This window comes from Artemia franciscana, chromosome 11 (assembly GCF_032884065.1).
Source record: "Artemia franciscana chromosome 11, ASM3288406v1, whole genome shotgun sequence".
NCBI lineage: Eukaryota > Metazoa > Arthropoda > Branchiopoda > Anostraca > Artemiidae > Artemia > Artemia franciscana.
Genome location: NC_088873.1, coordinates 7,790,477 through 7,810,893, shown reverse-complemented (window position 1 = coordinate 7,810,893; position 20,417 = coordinate 7,790,477). Strand labels below are relative to the sequence as shown.

Sequence of the window (20,417 nt, the reverse complement as noted above, 5' to 3'; positions counted from 1 at the left end):
AAATCAGATTGGAAACAAAGAATAACATATAAAAAGCCAAGTATAGTTCGCCTGCACAAAGAAACGAAGAATTGTTAAATGGAATGAGTGGTTGAGGAATTATTGAAGGGGATTTGCTATTATGACGAAATATACTGATGTTTAAGGAAAATACAGAGGAAATAATAAAACTGCGAGATTTTAAAGAGGACAAGACCCGGAGAGTTTTTGTACATGATTTAGAACCTGAAAAGGTTATTCTTAGTCTTGATTTTACCCAAATGTCAAACATTTACTTTTAGTGTCTTGTACTTTTTCTATTTTCTACTTTTTATTCTACTTACTGTTCTATTTGCTCTTTGTTCTTTTTGTTACTACTTGTCTATTTGTATTTTTTCTATTTCCTTTAGTTTTAAATGACATTCTAATTATTTTCCTGTTAATGATTTAAAGTCCAAAATAGCAACAGCTTCTTTTGAGAAATCCTAAATAGACATAAATAAAACATATCTAGCTCTGCGTCTCGGCAAAACCTGATTAACTTACTCCCAGTACTCAAGAGTGGCGTCTTTGGCATATTTTCCTGGCATCTGTGACATATTTGCACCCATTTCAAAATTCACGCAGGCTTTAGTATTCCATTCATTGTCACAAGAGCCCCATGGAAGTTCCCAAGAAAACGACGCGAAGAGGTAATGTAGGCCCCATGCCACGACAACAATGTAGTAGACGTTGAGGAAGAAGCAGACAGCCGTTGTTGCGTAACCAATGCCTGAAAAATACTGTTGTGTCCAATTTTTTTTTGGCTAATTTTACTGAACAACACGCTGTTTTTTGGAGAGCGTCTCGAATGTAGCTAAGCTTATTTTTAAAAATCAATCAAAATTCTTCTGTTTGCCAAAATATATGTATACCCCAGGTATTTTTTAAACTCTTCCAGCCAAATTTGGGTTTTTTATTCAATATTTTTTGTTTAGGAAAAATATTGAATGTAACTGTAACCCAGTCAGAATTTTTGTGTTTACCATAGTTTTTATGTCGCCTACGGATTTGTCAGTTTTGTCTACACAAATTAGGTCTAAAGCTGCTTTTTCTGTGCTTGTGTGTTTACAAGAAAAATATTTAATGTACACTCGATGGCTAAAATAAATTTTTTTTTTATTTTGTTCAGCAATCCTAGTTTCAAAGCAATAGTTTCATAAATTTTTGGAACTTATATATTCCAGGTAAGAAAACATTCCAAGATTCATTATTCAAAATAAAGGAGAACTAGGCAAAATCTCATTTGATTACTGAATTCAGCATACGCAGGAAAATTATCCTAAGCAATTCAAAACCATTGCTGAAAGACTAATCTAAGACTTTTTCATAAGACAAAATATGTGAATAGGAACAAACTTTTAGAAAACACACTTGATTACAAAGCTTTCTTGTGGCAAAGCCTGTCAGACTACATACATAAAAGAAATGAAAAACAAAAGCAGATGGGCCTACTCTTTCGTATGTTTCGGAAAAATTGTATACCCTTCTCACCACAAACATAAAAAAATGAAGGCTTGAAATGCCCTTATAATGCACCCCCCTGCTGCTAGCTTTTTAGCAGAAATGTAGTCAGATTGTGTTCAACAATTACCTCAAAATTATAATCTGCTTGAAAGTACCTTGACCCAACAGCACATGGCCACACTCGTATTGGGAATCCTATGCCCCTTTTCCAGTCCTTGCAAAAATCGATTGCATTGGTCTGAAACCTATAGAGTAAGTGCCTTTAGCAAACTAGACAGAATAAATTGCAACCTCTTTTTTTACGATTGCGTACAACCTCTGCGCCAACCAGGTTCATTCGGGAATTAAATAAAAAAAACAAGTTTTTTTTTAAATGAAAGTAAGGAGCAACATCAAAACTTAAAACGAACAGAAATTACTCCGTATAGGAAAGGGGCTTTTCCTCCTCAACGCCCCGCTCTTTACGTTAAAGTTGACTCTTTCTCTTATCTCTACTTTTTAAAAGAGTAAGAAACTTTAGCGTAAAGAGCGGGGCGTTGAAGAGGAAAAGCTCCTTTCATATACTGAGAATTTTCTGTTCGTTTTAAGTTTTGATGTTTCTCCTTACTTTCATTTAAAAAAACTTGTTTTTTTATTTAATTTCTGGACGTTTTTGAATTAATGCATGTTTTGATCTTGGCTCTCCGCACATAAATAATTAAAACGAAATTTGCATATTAATCAATTACAATTAATCGGAAGATTTTGAGAAAAAAGGAGCGAGGGAGGAGGCATAGTTGCCCTTCAATTTTTTGATTACTTAAAAAAGCAACTAAAACTTTTAATTTTTTGCAAACGTTTTCATTGGTAAAAAATATACGCAACTTACAAATTAATTTACGTAACGAACTTCTATATTCGTATGTTTTTATTGCGTGTATGAGGGGGCTCAACCCTCGTCGATACCTCGCTCTTTACCCTAAAGCTTAAATTTCGTCCCAATTCCTTAAGAATGACCTCTGAAACACAAAGGTCGTAGAATAAATATTTATTATATTTATATTATAAATAAATATAATTAAAACAGATTTTTGATTTTGTGACTCTTCTATAAAACCTATGATCATGATATTTCCATTGTTCTTCCTTTTGGAAGTCATGAGGAGAATCAGGAAATGGCGATAAAAGAAAACAAGGAATCTCAATTCTAGGCCAGAGAAGTAATAGGCTACAGGAGAAAACCGAACATTTTGACAGATATCCGCATTAACAGGCTCCAATTGGTGGAAATTAGGGGAGAGGCAAAATATATTTTTCAAATTACAGGGGATAGGGGTAATTTTGAATGTTTTTCATATTTGTCAATGAAAATAACAAAAACGAAACATTTTCAATGAGAATACCAAACCATAGATGGCCCTAGCCCCCCCCCCCCTATTGGGTATTTCGTTTCTTGTAAATCAAAGTTGGTATATTACTTTTTTTTATTATATTGTTTAGAAAATTTTGCTCACTTTTTAAAAGGAACTTATAACAGAAATGATTATTATATTTAAATAAAGCATTGTACATTGTAGTTTTTCTGGGAACTTATTTCGCTGTTAACCTACACATATGTGTAAAAAGGTAAAGGTAAAGGATACGGCATTAGACTTTACAGTCCCTACCGGCGGTGCTGATCTCCGTTTCTTGGCCCTCCAGCCAGGAAGTGCAATGGGGGGTTGGGGGCCAGCCATCCTGTGCTTTCACACACCCTTCCTGTTTACCTTCCCCAGATTTCTCCATTGTATTTTTTAATTGTGTTACCCATTAAAGTCAATCAATAAATATTTGAACTAATATCTTTACCTAAAAGGGCTAAACTTTGGGCAACAATAAACACCGTTCATTAGTTTTCATTATTACTTACAGCCAAAGTGACCCCAAACCTTTTTAAAATTTTGTCAAAGAGACTCCATTCGGAAATTGGCGGATCAATAATTTAAGAACCTTAATGGGAGCCAAATTTTTTCTCCAAGGTTTTTCCAATCGAAAAAGGAAGAAAGAATTCTAAACAAGATCTTACAGTCTTACCATAAAAAAATGTATCCAATTTGTCCCCGTTGACTCTTAGGACACAGTATAACAAAAACACAATCTATACAGTTTCATCAAAACCTTTAGTAGGTCAGTATGCCATATAAAATATATTAATATATTATAGACTCGATATATTATTATATCGATATAAATATATTAATATAAATTATAGACTCGAAATTAATGAGCTTTAAATCCTGATGGAGTAATGAAATTAATGAACTGTTGAATTTTTTTGACCCCGTCGAACCCTAGATTTTAAAAATATGACTTTTTCGTATTTCCATTGAAAAAAATACCCTTTTTGGTATTTTCATTGATAAAAAAAAGCACAATCAAATTACCTCCTAGATTTTTAAAAATACATGTGCTTACACCTCTCTATATTCTTGAAATAACGATCACGAATTTCAGATAGACGTACCAGAGGTTTGGAAATTTTTCTAAGGAGAGAGAAACGATTTGATTCTTCACAAATAGCCTTCTTGGTCCAACATTCCCCCATTCCTCCTATTTTTGAGAGTATATGGCAAATAATTGAAAAGCCTAAATTACAGAGATGATGATTTATAAACATTGATAGAAGCTTAGAAAATCCAACATAGAAAAATAATGTTTTAAAAAGAGCAAAATCGTAAAAATACCACCTTTTCAGGATTTTAGAAACATTTAATTTTTGTATCTTCATAAAAAAAAATCGAAAAAATAATTGACCTCATACATTTCTTCGAGCTGCCGCCACGTCAACGGACTGTTCACATTATTAGTTACATGAACAACAGCTTAGAAAGGAAACATCTCAAAACGGTGAAAACTAACTTTTAAAAAGAAAAAGGCTTGGTTTTGGTTTTTCAATAAAGAACAATAAATTAACGATGCCCTCAGTAGCCATATAACGGCTACCAAATGCTATTTGTCATGGTAGAAACCCTTCCCCTCCTAGCAAAGCTCTCTTTGAAACACCCAAATAACCCTTCCTTGACGTGATTACATAAAAAAACTAGTTTTTTTTTTAACTGAAAGTAAGGAGCGACATTAAAACTTAAAACGAACAGAAATTACTCCGTATATGAAATGGATTGTCCCCACCGCAATCCCTCGCTCTTTACGCTAAAGCTTTTAATTGTTTTAATAAGCAGAATTGTGGCAAAGAGTCAAACTTTAGCGTAAAGAGCGAGGGATTGCGGAGGGGACAACCCATTTCATATACGGAGTAATTTCTGTTCGTTTTAAGTCGCTCCTTAAGTCTTTTAATGTCGCTCCTTACTTTCAGTTAAAAAAACTAGTTTTCTTATGTAATTTCTGTACGTTTTTGAATTAATGCATGTTTGATTTTGGCTCTCCACACATAAATTATTAAAATGAAATTTGCAAATTAATTCCATTTTGGCTAAATGGCTTTCTATTAGTTTTGATCAGACGATTTTGAGAAATAAGGGGTGGGGAAGGAGGCCTAGTTGCCATGCAATTTTTCGGTTACATAAAAAGGCAACTATAAATTTTAATTTTTAACGAATTTTTTTTTATTAGTAAAAAATATACGTAACTTAAGAATTAACTTACGTAACAAACTTTTATATTCTTTAATTTTTCTTATGTATCTGAGGGGGTTTGTACCCTCGTTAATACCTCGTTCTTTACACTAAATCGTATTTTTGTCCCAATTCTTTAAGAATGACCCCTGAATCAGAAAGGCCGTAGAATAAATAGCTGAAATTACTAAAAATACTTTAGCATAAAGAGCGAGGTATTTATCTCCTCCTAAATACCTCTCTCTTTATGCTAAAGTATTTTTATAACCCCTCATATGTGTAATAATCTCTGTTCGTTTTAAGTTTCAATGCTACTCTTTACTTTCAATTGAAAAAACTTTTCCATGTTTATTTTTTCATTGTTTTTTTATAGTAATTTTAGAAAATCCTGCGCCCTTTTCATTGAATTTCTGTTCCCCCATGACATATTTCTCTAAGGAAAGATCCTCCCACACAGCCCCCTTCCCTCAACCCCACCCCCAAAACCAAAAGAAAATCCCCTGAAAACGACTGTACACTTCCCAATAACCATTATTATATGTAAACACTGGTCGAAGTTTGTAACTTGCAGCCCCTCTCCCAGGGACTGTGGGGGAGTAAGTCATTCCCAAAGACATAGTTATTATGGTTTTTGACTATGCGGAACAAAATGGCTATCTCAAAATTTTGATCTGTTGACTTTGGAGAAAAAATGAGCGTGGGAGGGGGCCTAGGTGCCCTCCAATTTTTTTGGTCACTTAAAAAGGGCACTAGAACTTTTCATTTCCGCTAGAATGAGCCCTCTTGCGACATTCTCGGACCACTTGTTCGATACGATGACCCCTTGGGAAAAGAAAAAAAACAAAACAAACAAACAAATAAACTCGCACCCGTGATTTGTCTTCTGGCAAAAAATACGAAATTCCACGTTTTTGATTCCATGACTTGTAGGGGGTGTTTTCCCTTATTTTCTAAAATAAGGCAAATTTTTTCAGGCTCGTAACTTTTGATGACAAAGACTAAATTTGATGAAACTTATATATTTAAAATCAGCATGAAAATCTGATTCTTTTGATGTATATTTTAGCATCGAAATTCCGTTTTTTATAGTTTCGTTTACTATTGAGCCGGGTCGCTCCTTACTACAGTTCGTTACCACGAACTGTTTGAAATAGCCTTGTTATTTTTAATTGGGCTCCTTTCCGATTACAAATCTGATGCTTTTTTTATCTCCCACGCGTTAAATATGGCTTCAAAATTATGGATTTTCGCAATGCGCAATAGATCGTGCTTTGTAGTTTAATGCAATTAAATGCTATCAATTCTGAATTCACTTAAGCCACTCATAATCGGGCATCGGCATCTTTGTCTTTTTGTGTTGCTACACATGTTTAACATAAATGCATTTAGCATAATTGCAGAGGAGCAACTTCCTGGTAAATCTTAAAATGTTTGTGGTGTGTGAATAACCCCTGTTTCCCACTGCTGCGTCAATCCCGACACGATTTTTTTCTGGCGGAATAGACGTACGTACGACAGAATCGGATGGAGGTACACATAAAAACGCAGACTTTTGTGTCGCTGCGACAAACTCTAGAAGAATTCAAATCAGGTTCTCAAACTGATTTTTTTTTAACAATTTTCATTTTTTTTTCTTTAAATCAGAACAACGCATGCGATTTGTCATGAGTTGAATTTATTTAACGCTTCCGAGATTTCAGCAAAACGGATGGTTTTGCGTCATTTATCGCACGATTTGTGTGATTTGTCGCATGTCGCATGATTTTGCACGAAATCGCAGCAGTGGGAGCCAGGGGTAAGGCTCATGGGGATGGGTGTTGGCCTCCTGACTGTGGCGCCAGCTCGAGAAAATGTACGAGGGGGACGTATTTTCTCAAGAAAAATAGAGGGGATATTTCTTATATATGTTTTTAATGAAACTCCAAAAAAGTTTTGGTACTTATGTAATATGTCAATCACGCTCAAGAAGTGAAGTTAGGTTAGTTATGATAAAGTATACCATAAACTGACGAAAATGAAGTACTTTAGTAACAAAATTATGGAAGGTACAACAAAGAACTATAGAAAGCAGGCCGTCCAAAACATATTATATCAAATACCTAGCCAATTCTATATATTAAATATCTAATTAAAACATACCTGGATAGTAGTTTATCTCACTCAGGCTAGGCAAATTATTTTCGAGTGCATACAGAGAAACCAATTTTAAACAGATCAAGAACAACAATGTGGTCGGAATAATACGTAAGTACACAAATTTTTTTTTAACTACAGAGAGTGTTTCCCCTCCAAGTTCTTTTACTGCTGATTTTAGTCAAAGCGAAAAAATATGAGAGATACGAGACATTCTTTTTTTTAAAGGGGCAATGATATAGAGGACTTGTAAAGCCACAAAACGGTGGAAAAATTTAAAAATTGGTCAAGTTCCATTGGAGTAGTTCTCTCAAATCACGTTGCAACTACCCATACAGAGGAATTCAAGGGGTTCCGCATATTTTATCCTTGAATTATTTAACTTTTTTCAAAGGATGGATTGTAAGAGTTACAAGATGAAATATATAGCGCGTAAGTCCTGTGGGTTTCTCCCACGTATTTATTGGCGAACGGACGTAAGTGACCTTCCTATAATTTTGAAGAAAGTGACCGCTTGTCATATTAGCCTTTCAACCAATTGGAATGTTGCCAGTCTAAGAATACTGAATTGCGCAAGTAAATACATAAGTGAAAAAAACGTCTCAAAAATGCATGACATTTGCATCCGACAAAAAATTTGACTAGAGCTATTTTGGCATTGTAACGACAATATGTAATTTGTTTGGAAGGCAACAATAACCAAACCAGAGAGTTTTTGCTTGAATAATTGACGGTTAAATACAAGGGGGTGCTCATTTACAGCCACTAGAGGGCCCGAAATTTTTTTCCCCTGCTGTTTCCATGCTCTCTCATACAAAGATTACAGAGGATGCGATTTCAATAAAAAAAAAAAAAAAAAAAACATTTCCTCTGCCATTCTCACTTAAGCGTATGTACCTCAATGTCTCATGATTGTTCCGATTTTTTTTTGTCTCTGTTTAATTTCTTTGAAACTGCACAAAAAATAATTTTGTCATAGACTCTATAATACTGCTACTAACAATTCATCCCAGTACCGAGAAGCCTGAGGCCAAAAAAATGCACATGATACTCCTCCAACCTAATTTATTCAAAACCTCCCTCTTTACACCCCCTCAAGAAGTTTCCATTTTCTTTAGCTATTTCCTTAAGACATCCTCCCACCACAAGCGAGAACAAACTGCTTTTCGTTTAGCCCTAAACAGTTTAACGGAAATGACAATCTTTGGCAATCTTGTAAGGAAAGATTTGTATGGAGATTCATGATTTTAATTCGTTGTTAAGTTTATAATTTTCTATAGTTTCTTAGTTTTTTGTCAATTTCTATAGAGATAAGAATTATTCTGATTGAATTAAAGTATCAACAACACATGCATAAAGACACTCCTTGCCCATCTTGGGTCTATTCATACATGGCAACCGTGATTGAATTGCCATTTTCTTTCTAATTTTTTTTCTCTTTCTCTTTGATTTCTTTCTCTTAGAAATACATAGATGTGTGAATTTTGACTCACACAAGAAAAATATTCTTCATAAGATATTCTTACAACAAATGATGAAAATAAACTTTTGCTTGAAAAAAAGCATTTACATTCTAAATGATATATTCGAGCACCACAACTTATCCCAAAAATGTCATATCTTCCTCCAAAATCTAGTAGAAACACATATCTTTATAAAAAGAAGTTCTAGTGTATCAATCATTTATTTATGTTGGGTGTAAAATGTGGCATTTCCAAAACCGAAAACAGTCATTTTCAAATAACAAATTGAAGACAGTATTTCTGATTCAAAAATTATCTTGCCCAAATTTTGCATTTCTGGCTGGAATAGTTTAGCTGTTTTTTTTTGTTTTTTTTTTTCAGTTCAAGCATAAACAAAGAGCCATTCGGCTTTTGCCAAGGAATAACAATAATTTAACTTACTCAATTTAAATATAGTAACAACATAACAATTTGTAAGGACATATATTTTGTGTGACAAACCAAATTTGACTTTTTTTTCCTAGGATATTTTGAAGCCCAAAAATTCGTTTGTCATTTAGCTGCCAAGTTTAAACTGGCATTTTCAAATATTGCCAAAATATTAATATTCCCTCAAGTATTTTGGGTGTTGGAGACCACTTCAATTGAATAGTTAATGAACAGAGAAATATATTCTTCATAAGATATTCTTACAACAAATGATGGAAATAAACTTTTGCTTGAAAAAAAGCTTTTACATCCTAAACAATATATTCGAGCACCACAACTTATCCGAAAAATGTCATATCTTCCTCCAAAATCTAGTAGAAACACATATCTTTATAAAAAGAAGTTCTAGTGTATCAATCATTTATTTATGTTGGGTGTAAAATGTGGCATTTCCAAAACCGAAAACAGTCCTTTCAAAATAACAAATTGAAGACAGTGTTTCTGATTCAAAAATTATCTTGCCCAAATTTTGCAGTTCTGGCTGGAATAGTTTAGCTGTTTTGTTTGTTTGTTTTTTTTTCAGTTCAAGCATAAACAAAGAGCCATTCGGCTTTTGCCAAGGAATAACAATAATTTAACTTACTCAATTTAAATATAGTAACAACATAACAATTTGTAAGGACATATATTTTGTGTGACAAACCAAATTTGACTTTTTTTTTCCTAGGATATTTTGAGGCCCAACAATTCATTTGTCATTTAGCTGCCAAGTTTAAACAGGCATTTTCAAATATTGCCAAAATATTAATATTCCATCAAGTATTTTGGGTGTTGGAGACCACTTGAATTGAATAGTTAATGAATAGAGAAATATATCGAAAACTCTCATAGAAGTCTGGCATTTTCCCATTAACTGTTCGTGTTGCGGAATACTAAATCGAAGGAACACCCATTTTCTGACACCTGGTGTACATCTCAAGCCACACATGCCACACAGTTCCACCACCCGTGGAACAGTTCCACGTGTGGTAAAGCACCCGCAATGCTTCGTGTAGTTTCATTACGTTTAGTACACTGTTGCCCCACTTGGGACGTGCCACCTAGTGTATGTGATTTCTGAAAGTAAACGGCACCTTGGCTTTTAGGATATTTGCTATTATCATAGAAAATAAACTAGGCACAAAATGGAGCCTGGTACTCTTGATTTTTGTTTTTTTTTTAATTTCAGCTTATTATTGTAAGCGAAGCCAAAACTGGAAAAAAAATTCAGAAGTGTAGTTTTTAGTACATACAGCATTTCTGGCAAGCAAAAATTTGTTGTTTTAACAGTTCAGAATTGCAGGAATCAGCACTTTCTTGTGCTGATTTTTACTGCAGAAAAAGGGCACCAAAACTTACAATTTTCCTTTGTAATGGGAGACAAATGTCACCCCCTTTCCAATTGGCGACCCCGCCTGCTCTATGATTATATTTATTTAAATTTAGCACATCTAGGATTTCTTACAACTTTTATTTTTCTGACACAAAATGGCAGAATCGGCACTTTAGCAGTTTCTCTTTTTTATTTAAAAAGATGACTTTCAAGACCTTTAGATTCCCCCCTGCCCTCTTGGCACAACATGACCAAACAAAAAAGGTTTGGATGACTTATTTAATAAATGAAAAACAGCCACTAAAAGTTTTCTTTAAACTGGGAAAGGGGTTAAACTTCATCCACCCCTCCTCACCCAGTGACTCAATATCCTCCTTCTTCCAATCCTTCGAATCGCTGCACATGTGTTCCATTTTTAGACGAGCAGTAGAGCTTCGTTAGCCCTCCACGTCTATAATAACCAACTGATAACGTAACGGTAAAAACCACACAATCAGATTCCGCATATTAAAAAAATCCAAGTGTTGAGGTTTAAAGCTTCTATCTACGCAGAGCATAGCTGCGGTTAAGGTAGGAAATGAGTTTAGTAGCTGGTTTCGTCTTAAAACAGGAGTTAAGCAGGGTTACATTCTCTCCCATTTATATGGGTTATTCTGGTCGGGGTTTAAAATAAGAGATCTTAATTACGAGGTCCTTCTAAATATGAAATTTCATTAAGATCCGATCTCTCCTTCGTAAGTTAAAAATACCTATTTTTTTCTATTTTTCAGAATTCCCCCTCCCCTAGAGTTTGTCTTAAGAAGTACAGCAAGGGTAATGGGAGGCATGGAATCAAATAGGGAACTAAGAATCTCCTGGACTCTGATTATGTTAATAATCTAAACATTCTAGGGGAAACTGTTAGGGAAATGAATGAACTTTTAGAGGTTTTACGAGTTCAGTGTGTAGGCATAGGTATGAAAATTAATTTTAAAAGACCTAGTCGCTAAGGCTAGGAATAAGTGAAGACGAGAAGGTGATGTTGGACAATGAGAAGATTGATCAAGTCGAAAGCTTCACTTACCTAGGTAGTACTATAACTAAAGACTATATGTGCAGTGACGGTACTAAAAGCAGTGACGGTGCAGTAGAATAGCCAAGGCTAGGGTGTTTTGTCGCAGTTTATAAAAGTTTGGAAGAACAGGAGGATAAGTCTGCGAACCGAGATTAAAATATTGCAAGCGGCAGCGATGGCAGTGGTAAAGTATGGCTCTGAGGCATAGGCACTCTAAAAACGGAGGAAGATTGGCTAGATGTTTTCCAGATAAATTGCCTACGAATTACTTTGGGTACCCGACTGACCAGCCGTATCTCAAATAATCGGCCGACAAAATTTGCGGCTCATTCCAGTTTTTTAGGGCTATTATGAGAAAAAGGTTGAAATAGCTACGGCACGTTCTGCGAATGAAGGATGACAGATTACCAAAGAGTGTCCTTTTTGACTAACGTTAAGGGCTGAACAAAAGGTAGTTCGTCCCTGGTTGGGGTGGGAGGATGTCGTAAGGAAAGATTTAAGTGAAATAGAAATTTCCCTGGGAGATTGTAAAGAGGGAGGCTTTGAATAGATTGAGATGGAAGAGGAGCGTGCGTTGCTGTGTTGACCTCAAGTGAATTGATGCTACAGTGAGTTGTTAGCAGTTGTAGCAATAGTATCTACAAAACTATGAAATTTGGTGCTTCTTGTCAGAAGATTGCGGATGCGTGTTTACTTTTTTCTTTTTTCTCTCTCTCTAGGGTAATCGTGTCGAGCCAAAGGCCTAGAGGCACAGAAAAAAACACATTTGAAGGGAAATCAAAAGTAAGAGACCAAGAAGATTCAAAGGCAACTAGCTCCCCCCTCCAACATTCCCTTTTCCTAAAGATATTTGATCAAAGTTTTGATATAATCATTTGATTTGACATAGTTGAAAGGTTCAATAACTGAGTCTTTGGGGATGACAATGACCCCTCTAGTCTATGGAAAAAGGGCTGTAAGTTCCGCAATTTGCCCATCGTTCCTATATATTATTTGTTATTGGGAAATTTAAGGAAGTTTTTTGGAGGGATGTTTTCTGCTGGGGGGATTTGACATGGAAAAATCCCCTCGGGGAGTAGTTTTCAGGGGAATTTTGCATGAGGAGGGATTTCCTGGCTTGATTTGAAAAATAGCCAGAAATTAAATACAAAAGAAAACAAGTTTTTTCAGTAATGATCAATATTAAGACTTAAACCAAGCAAAAAATAATCTGTATATGAGGGAGGCCGCCCTCCTCAAATTCAAGCTCTTTAGACTAGAGTTAGACTTTTTGACATAATTCTTTGAGAAAGACTGCTCGAACACAAGAACCGTTAAATATGAACGAGGAGCATTTTTAAAGAGCTTTATGACTTTAGCGTAAAAATCTAGGGTTGAAAAAGGGGCAAGTCCCTTTATATTGGGAATAATTTCTGTTCGTTTTAAATTTTAATATTGTTCCTTACTTTCAGTTGAAAACACTTTTTTTAAATTTAATATTAACAAGGAAACTACTTCAGAAGTCAACAATGCGCTTCTCGATTAAACAATTAAATTGTCAAAGGAAAAAGACAAAGTTTAAATATCGTACAATCCAGTAAAACCCTAAATTGCAGAAAAGAATTGCAGACTGAAGGCAATAAACTCCATAACTTTAGGATCACGATGGCTGCATAGAGGGCCAGATCTGGGGGACGTAAAACAGGCTGAAATTGCAATCCCTGAGGGAACATCTAACTCTGACTGTGGTTGGATACGCTATGAAATAAAATCAAATGATTCTGAGATCCAAAGACGTCAACAATTGACAAAATCGCAGGCCAGCTCCAAAGGCCTGTTCTAGAGCAACAGAAAGAAACAGGTAATAGTGCAGTGTAAATACTGACAAACAATCAGAGCACCAAGCTAGCTGTTGTTAACACTCCTTCGCATACTCCTCCTTCACCAAGCTATAATTATTGCTTTACTTTTCATTCCCTTCCAAGAAGTTCTGACTTCCTTTAAATTTGTATAATAATCTCTACTTAATCGTTGACGCAAAAATGTGTTACAATATTTTTATCCTCGGATACAAACATGTCCCAGTGTAAAAACTTTGAGCCTGGTCAACACTAAGCCTCAAAATGTTTCTGGTGTTTTCCATATTTGTATATTTCTTTCTGATTCTCCCAAACCTTGCGTTTTTCAAACCCTCCAAGTGTGGCACATTAGAGACATTTTCCCCTTAGAGAACTTGTTAATCGTTATGATTTTATTTTTTTTTGAGAAATTGGCTTGAAATTTTACCCTCCTCCTCTTTTTTTGAAAGATCAAAACACTAAATGAAGAAAAGAAAGAAGAAAAAGCCATAAAATGAACCTAAATCTCAAAATCTGGAGATTATTGTGAAAAATGCCTAGAAATAAACTAAATGTATCTTAAAACTCGGAACCATAATGCTTGCTATTATCAACAAACATTTTAATATTTCTCAAGTCTAAAATGAAATAATTTGAATCCGATTCAAAATGTTAAAGCATAAATGAGCATAAACCCCTTGTTTATGCTGGACGTTTATAAAGATATGCATTAAAGTAGCTATAAGTCTAACAACTTCCTGTAGCGTGGAAACAAGTTGAACAATTTTGAAATTAGAAAAAGGGTCTACATGTTAACGTTTTTTTTTATTATTAATTATCTAAGTCCAATTCAGATCTTTATTTTTCAGGCCCATCTACGTAATGCTTAATTTTTACCAAATTCGAAACAAAAATTCTTAGGAACATAGCAAAATGTCAAAATTTAATTTCAAAGAATTCCATAGCGGTTTTCCGTTTTTTTCTGAGAAACATTCTGATTTTCTGAAGAAGAAAAGCCTGAGGAATAAGATTGAAGTCCTTAGATTTTCGTGAAAAATCATTAAATATGCGAGACAATGCATATAAAATAAACAATAGAATGTAGCTCATCTAGTTCAAATTAACAATATGTCGAGAACTAAAATAGGGATCACACTTGGGGGAACCAAAGATCCCGAATTTTCCTGAATTTCTGGGCACTTCTTATTCAATTTTATCGTATCTTTCTTTACTTAATGCCTTTTTAATGCAGTTGCGTATTAAGAGGCGGGTCCGCTCCCAAGAATGTATCCAGGATTTTCTTCTGGGGGGGAGAGGTTACAAAAAATTAAAAACCGTCAAAAAATTGTCTATATTCATTTTTGTTACGTCTTTACGAGTCGGACGAAAATTGCAGGAGGATAAGTGAGGGGGGTTCACACCCCCTCACTTACCCCAAGGCCTTATCCCCCATGGATAAAGCCTTGCCCGTCCCTTCCCCGAAATTCCAAAAAAAATCTTTAGAGTTAAATGTATTACTCTCCGCCTGTAACGTTTCGTTTATTATTAATTATTAAGAAAATGCCGACTAATTAGCTAAATACTGAGCTAGTCTCTTTTATCTATTATTTTTAAAATAGCTAATGAATAGCTAATGGTAATAAATTGTTATTGTTAAAGGGTATGCCGCAAAACTATCGGAAATAACTCCAAAAACAGATTGATTATTTTCCATTAATCTAAAATACGTACTAGCACTCATGATAAGATGCAATAATGTGTAAATATTACGATTTAGACTTGATTCCGCAATTTAAATTATCTCTAAAGTAATAATACTTTCAGTGTTAGCTAAGGCTCGGAATTTCAAGCTAATTGATTTAGGAGAAGCTTAGGCTACTAATTAACGTAAAAAGGTCATTTTCAAGACAGATAATGAAAACTGGATACTACCTTATGGGAAAAAATCAATAAAAGTATTCTATGTTATTTGATGCGGTGACCGGAGTTTAACCCCCAGATACCCCCCCCCCCAACCCGACGGAAAATATCTCCCCGCGGCTGATTGGTCTCCAATCCCTTTCGACCTGTAAAAAAGGCCAAGAACTCTCAATTTCTAATCTAATGAAAATCCTCCGAAGTTTCTGCGACAACTAGGTAGAGGTGTGGATGAGGAAGGGACGGTCCCCCTCTAACACGGCATATGTTCTGCCCATATAGGGGTCTTGTGTTACTGTTTAATTTCATGATAACAGCGTAGACCAGAAATGATCCCAGAAATCATAAAGTAGTAATTTGAATTTCAAATTTTTTCACGTTTTTTAATTTTTCTATCCCCCTCCCCCCAAAAAAAATAACAAAAACAACCTTGTTATAGTCCTTGGTATTATCCACAATTTCTACCTCCGCCCAAACCTTGTGCCTCCTTCAGAACTAATTCTGTATTTATCTGATGGTTCAATGAGAGCAGGTAAGTTTTTTGTCTTAAAATATACCCTTTGAGACATCTTCTTCCCTTCCTACAAAACAACCAGAACGCCATTGTAGAACAAGTGCCTTTTTAAGTTTTGTCGTTTTCCATTGCTTACTTTTATTATCTTAGTTTTCCATTGCGTCTTTGTTATTGGGAAACATACGGACATTTTTGCGGGGTTTTTCCGAAGGGGATATAGGAGGGAGGGGGTAACGCATATAACCATTTACTTAATAGTCGATAGTGGCAATTGCACTTGCACCCTTTGAATGTTTTGCCGTACAGACTCTGAAAAATACCATGTTTGGTATTTTCATTTAAAAAATGAAAAAGTAAACAAACACCCCCCCTTCCCTTTGCTTTAAATAATATAGTTTCCCCCCTTTTTTTCTCCTACATTTTTCGTGAATAGGTGTCACAGTGTAGCCTATATCACTTTCAGTGTACCCCTAGCCTCGTCTTACCCTCAGAGCTAATTCTGCGTTTATCTCATGGTTCAATGAGAGTGGGGATGTTTAGGCATTAAAATATGCCCTCTGAGGTATCTCCTTCCCTTCGTACAAAACAACCAGAGAACACCATTGTAAAAATTTAAGAGCCTTTTTAAGTTTTGTAGTTTGTCCATTGCTTACAGATATTTTTTGTTATTGGGAAACATACGAACATTTTTGCGAGGGGTTTCCAAAGGAGGGGGTTGTCTAGGGGATTTAGGAGGGAGGGGGTAAACGCATAAACTTTTAATTTATATCAAATAATGGCGATTGCACTTGCACACTCTGCATTTTTTGGCCTGCCCCCTCCATAGATTCTGAAAAATACCCCCCCCCCCTTTGTTTTGAATAATATAGTTCTCCCCTTTTTCTCTTATATTTAATGAATAAGTGTCATATTGTATCCTATATCGCTTTTAATATGTTAAATTTAATATATAAAAAACGCAGGCTTTCATTAAACGCAGATTTTCCTTTTTAAAACTGATCTGACTAAAACCCTTTGCGATATTTTTACTCAGCTAAAGTTTCATAAAAAAAGCTAGTCAGGATCATAATCAGGTGACCATAATTCTTCCATAAAATTGGCGCTCGCATAACTTCAGATATTCCCTGGGAAAATTTTTTTTACTAAAAAGATTCCCCACCACCTCCCAGAGGGGTAGAGGGTGTATTGTGGTTTGCATAGCGAGCCTATGAAGTAAGCTCATGAGCAAAGTTGTGAAAATTGTTTTAACTTGAAATATAACTTTTCAGATTTTAACTGGAAATCTAATATTTAAACCAGAAATTTGGCAAACTTGGTAAATAACATAAATTAGCATAAATACTGAACATTTTGGGATATTTTTGGAAACTTGCACAATCATGAGCATTGGCAAAATTACACAAGTATGAAATAATGCTCATTTGAGAATTGGAAAAAAACAGCGTCAAGTCTTGTATCTGATGCCGTTGAGGGAGGAATGCAATGTTCTTCAAGTATAGTCTTGTGTAAACTTCTGCTGCTGACAGCTGTTACAGATATCAGACGTGTACGCAGACTTATTTCACTGGTAAGGGGGGGGAATAGAAAAGATAAAAATTATTTGAAAATCAAGCCTTGAACCATTTATATGTTAATAATTCTTAATTTATGAATGTTGAAACTAGTTCATAGATATCTTCAGAAACTGAAAGTGTTGAAACTTAGAAAAAGCGGAATCATGAACGAAAACAAACGAAGGGTTACCCACTCTGCCACCTTATTCGCAGCTTGTGGTGACACCTATTCTACCACATGTGAGGCACTTCCATCAAGCACCACTCTGCACAGCAAATTTACCCCACGCATGGTACACTTCCACCTCGATTGATGCACGTAGCCTGGTATACACGGCCATTGAAAGTGAAAAGCCCCTTAAAAGCAATGCAAATACATGACGCAATATTGTTTCGTTGCACGGTATTACAAAATATCAGCATAGTCAATTTCATAAAAAGGTTTGCTAAGTTATGAACGTCCTTCGGTTTTTATGGCACTTGGTAATAACCAAGTGACATATAGCAATCGCAAATTCTGTCGGTCTGTCTGTCTGTCGGCCCTGGTTTTGCTAGTTTAGGCACTTCCAGATAAGCTAGGACGATAAAATTTGGCAGGCATATCAGGGACCAGACCAGGTTCAATTAGAAATAGTCGTTTCCCCGATTCGACCATCTGGGAGGGGGGAGTGGAGGAAAGTTGATTTGGAAAAATTAGAAAAAATAAGGTATTTTTAACTTACGAACGGGTGATCGAACCTTAATGAAATTTGATATTTTGAAGGATATCGTGTCTCAAAGCTTTTATTTTAAATCCCAACTGGATCCGGTGACATTGGGGGGAGTTAAAGGGAGAAACCTAAAATCTTGGAAAACGCTTAGAGCAGAGGGATCGTTATGAAATTTGATGGAAAAACTAAGCACAAGTCCTTGATACGTGATTGATATAAACGGAACGGATCCGCTCTTTTTGGGGGAGTTGGGGGAGGGTTAATTCTGAAAAATTAGAAAAATGCAGTATTTTTAACTTACGAAGGAGTGATCAGATCTTAATAAAATTTCATATTTAGAAGGACCTCGTTACTCAGATCTCTTATTTTCAATCCCGACTGGATCCAGTGTCATTGGGGGGGGGGAGTTGGGGGGAGCCGAAAATCTTGGAAAAGGCTTAGAGTGGAAAGATCAGGATGAAACTTGGTGGGAAGAATAAGAACAAGTTCAAGATACGTGACTGAGATAGCCAGACTGGGGTTGGGGAGCTGGGGGGGGAGCAATTCGGAAAAATTAGAAAAAATGAGGTGTTTGTAACTTACGAACGGGTAATCACATCTTAATGAAATTTGATATTTAGAAGGATCTTGTGCTTCAGGAGCTCTCATTTTAAATCCCAACCAGATCCGGTGACACTGGGGAAGTTTGAGGGGGAAACCGGAAATCTTGGAAAACGTGAAAATTGAGGGATCTTTATCTTGCGAATGGGTGATCGGATCTTAATGAAACTTGATGTATAGAAAGACCTTATGTCTCAGATGCTCCATTCTCAATTCGAATCGAGGACAAAGGGGGTTGGAGGGGGAAACAGGAATCTTGGAAGCCAAAATCTTGAAAAACGCTTAGAGTGGAGAGATCGGGATGAAACTTGATGGGAAGAATAAGAACAAGTTCTAGATACGTGATTGACATAATTGGAAGGGATCCACTTTCTTTGGGGGGTGGGGGTGGGGTGTTAATTAAGAAAAAATGGAAAAATTGAGGTATTTTTAATTTAAGAACGGGTTACAAGATCTTAATGAAATTTGATATTTAGAAGGAACTCATGTCTCAAAGGCCTTATTTTAAATCCCGATCAGATCTGGCGACATTGGGGGAGTTAGAGGGGGAAACCGCAAATCTTGGAAAACGCTTAGAGTGGAGAGATCGGGGTGAAACTTGGTGGGTAGAATAAGCAAATGTCGTAGATACGTGATTGACGTAACCGGACTGGATCCGCGCTCTTTGGGGGAATTAGGGGGTTCAGTGCTTTGGCGAGTTTGGTGCTTCTGGATGTGCTAGGACGATGAAAGTTGGTAGGCGTGTCAGGGACCTGCACAAATTGACTTGATAAAGTTATTTTCCCTGATTCGACCATCTGGGGGGCTGAAAGGAGAGGAAAAATTAGAAAAAATGAGGTATTTTTAACTTACGAGTGGGTGATCGGATCTTAATGAATTTTGATATTTAGAAGGAACTTGTGTCTCAGGGCTCGTATTTTAAATCCCGACCGGCATTAAGCCTCTGATTTTCCTTTTAAATCAATCTATTGATTCTTAGAATTTTGCTAGAGCTCATGCCATCTGAGCTCTTGGCTCTTCCGACCTCGTCACAAGTGCCATATGAGCTCTTGTTTTTTATAAAAAAGTTTTTTTTCTACTGAAAGCAAGGGGCAACATTAAAAACGAAACGAACAGATTATAAGGTATATGAGGTATTTGAGAAGGAACGACTGCCCCATTCTCATCCCTCGCGCTCAGTGCTGAAGTCTTTAAGTTCTTAAGATATTTCAAATTCCAATTCAACGGCCTTTAAGAATCAAAATCGTAATTTTAGAATCAAGGGATGATGATCTCGCTCTCGTATATTGGAACTTTCAAATATGCTGAACCAATGGTAAATCTAAGATAGAATGAGCCCTCTCTGATCTTCCAGGACCGCCGGTTTGATACGATTCCCCTGGGGGAAAACATAAATATACATCCGTGATTATTCTTCTGGAACAAAAATGTAAAATTCCACATTTTTGGAGATGGGAAATTGAAACCTCTACATCAAGGATCTTCAGTATGCTGAATGCGATGGTGTGATTCTCGTTGCGATCATTTGACCTTTTTAAGGTGTTTTCCCCTTTTTTGAACATAAGGCAAAATTTTCTGAGGTTGGAAACTTTTGATGGTTAACATTAAGCATAATAAATTTTACATATTTAGAAAAAGCAGAAAATGTCAATTCTTTTGGTATGTAATTTCTACCAAGGTTCTTTTGTCGTAGTTCGGTTATTATCGTATAAATTGCTCCTTACTTATAGTTGGCTCCCACGAACTATTTGATTAACCTTTACGCATCAACAAGGGCATC

At 35.7% G+C, this 20,417-nt stretch overlaps 1 protein-coding gene across 5 annotated transcripts in view; it reads right to left on the bottom strand.

Annotated features, from left to right (window-relative positions):
• LOC136032751 (sodium- and chloride-dependent GABA transporter 2-like) overlaps nucleotides 1-20,417 on the bottom strand; it is a 122,821-nt gene that overhangs the window by 91,430 nt on the left and 10,974 nt on the right. For all 5 annotated transcript variants that reach the window (XR_010618775.1, XR_010618777.1, XR_010618776.1 and 2 more), the window contains exon 3: nucleotides 526-751. Coding sequence is in view for 2 of the 5 variants with exons in the window: in XM_065713092.1 (XP_065569164.1) it covers nucleotides 526-751 (226 nt within the window). In the remaining 3 variants the exon portion in view is untranslated. The remainder of the gene's footprint in view (nucleotides 1-525; nucleotides 752-20,417) is intronic.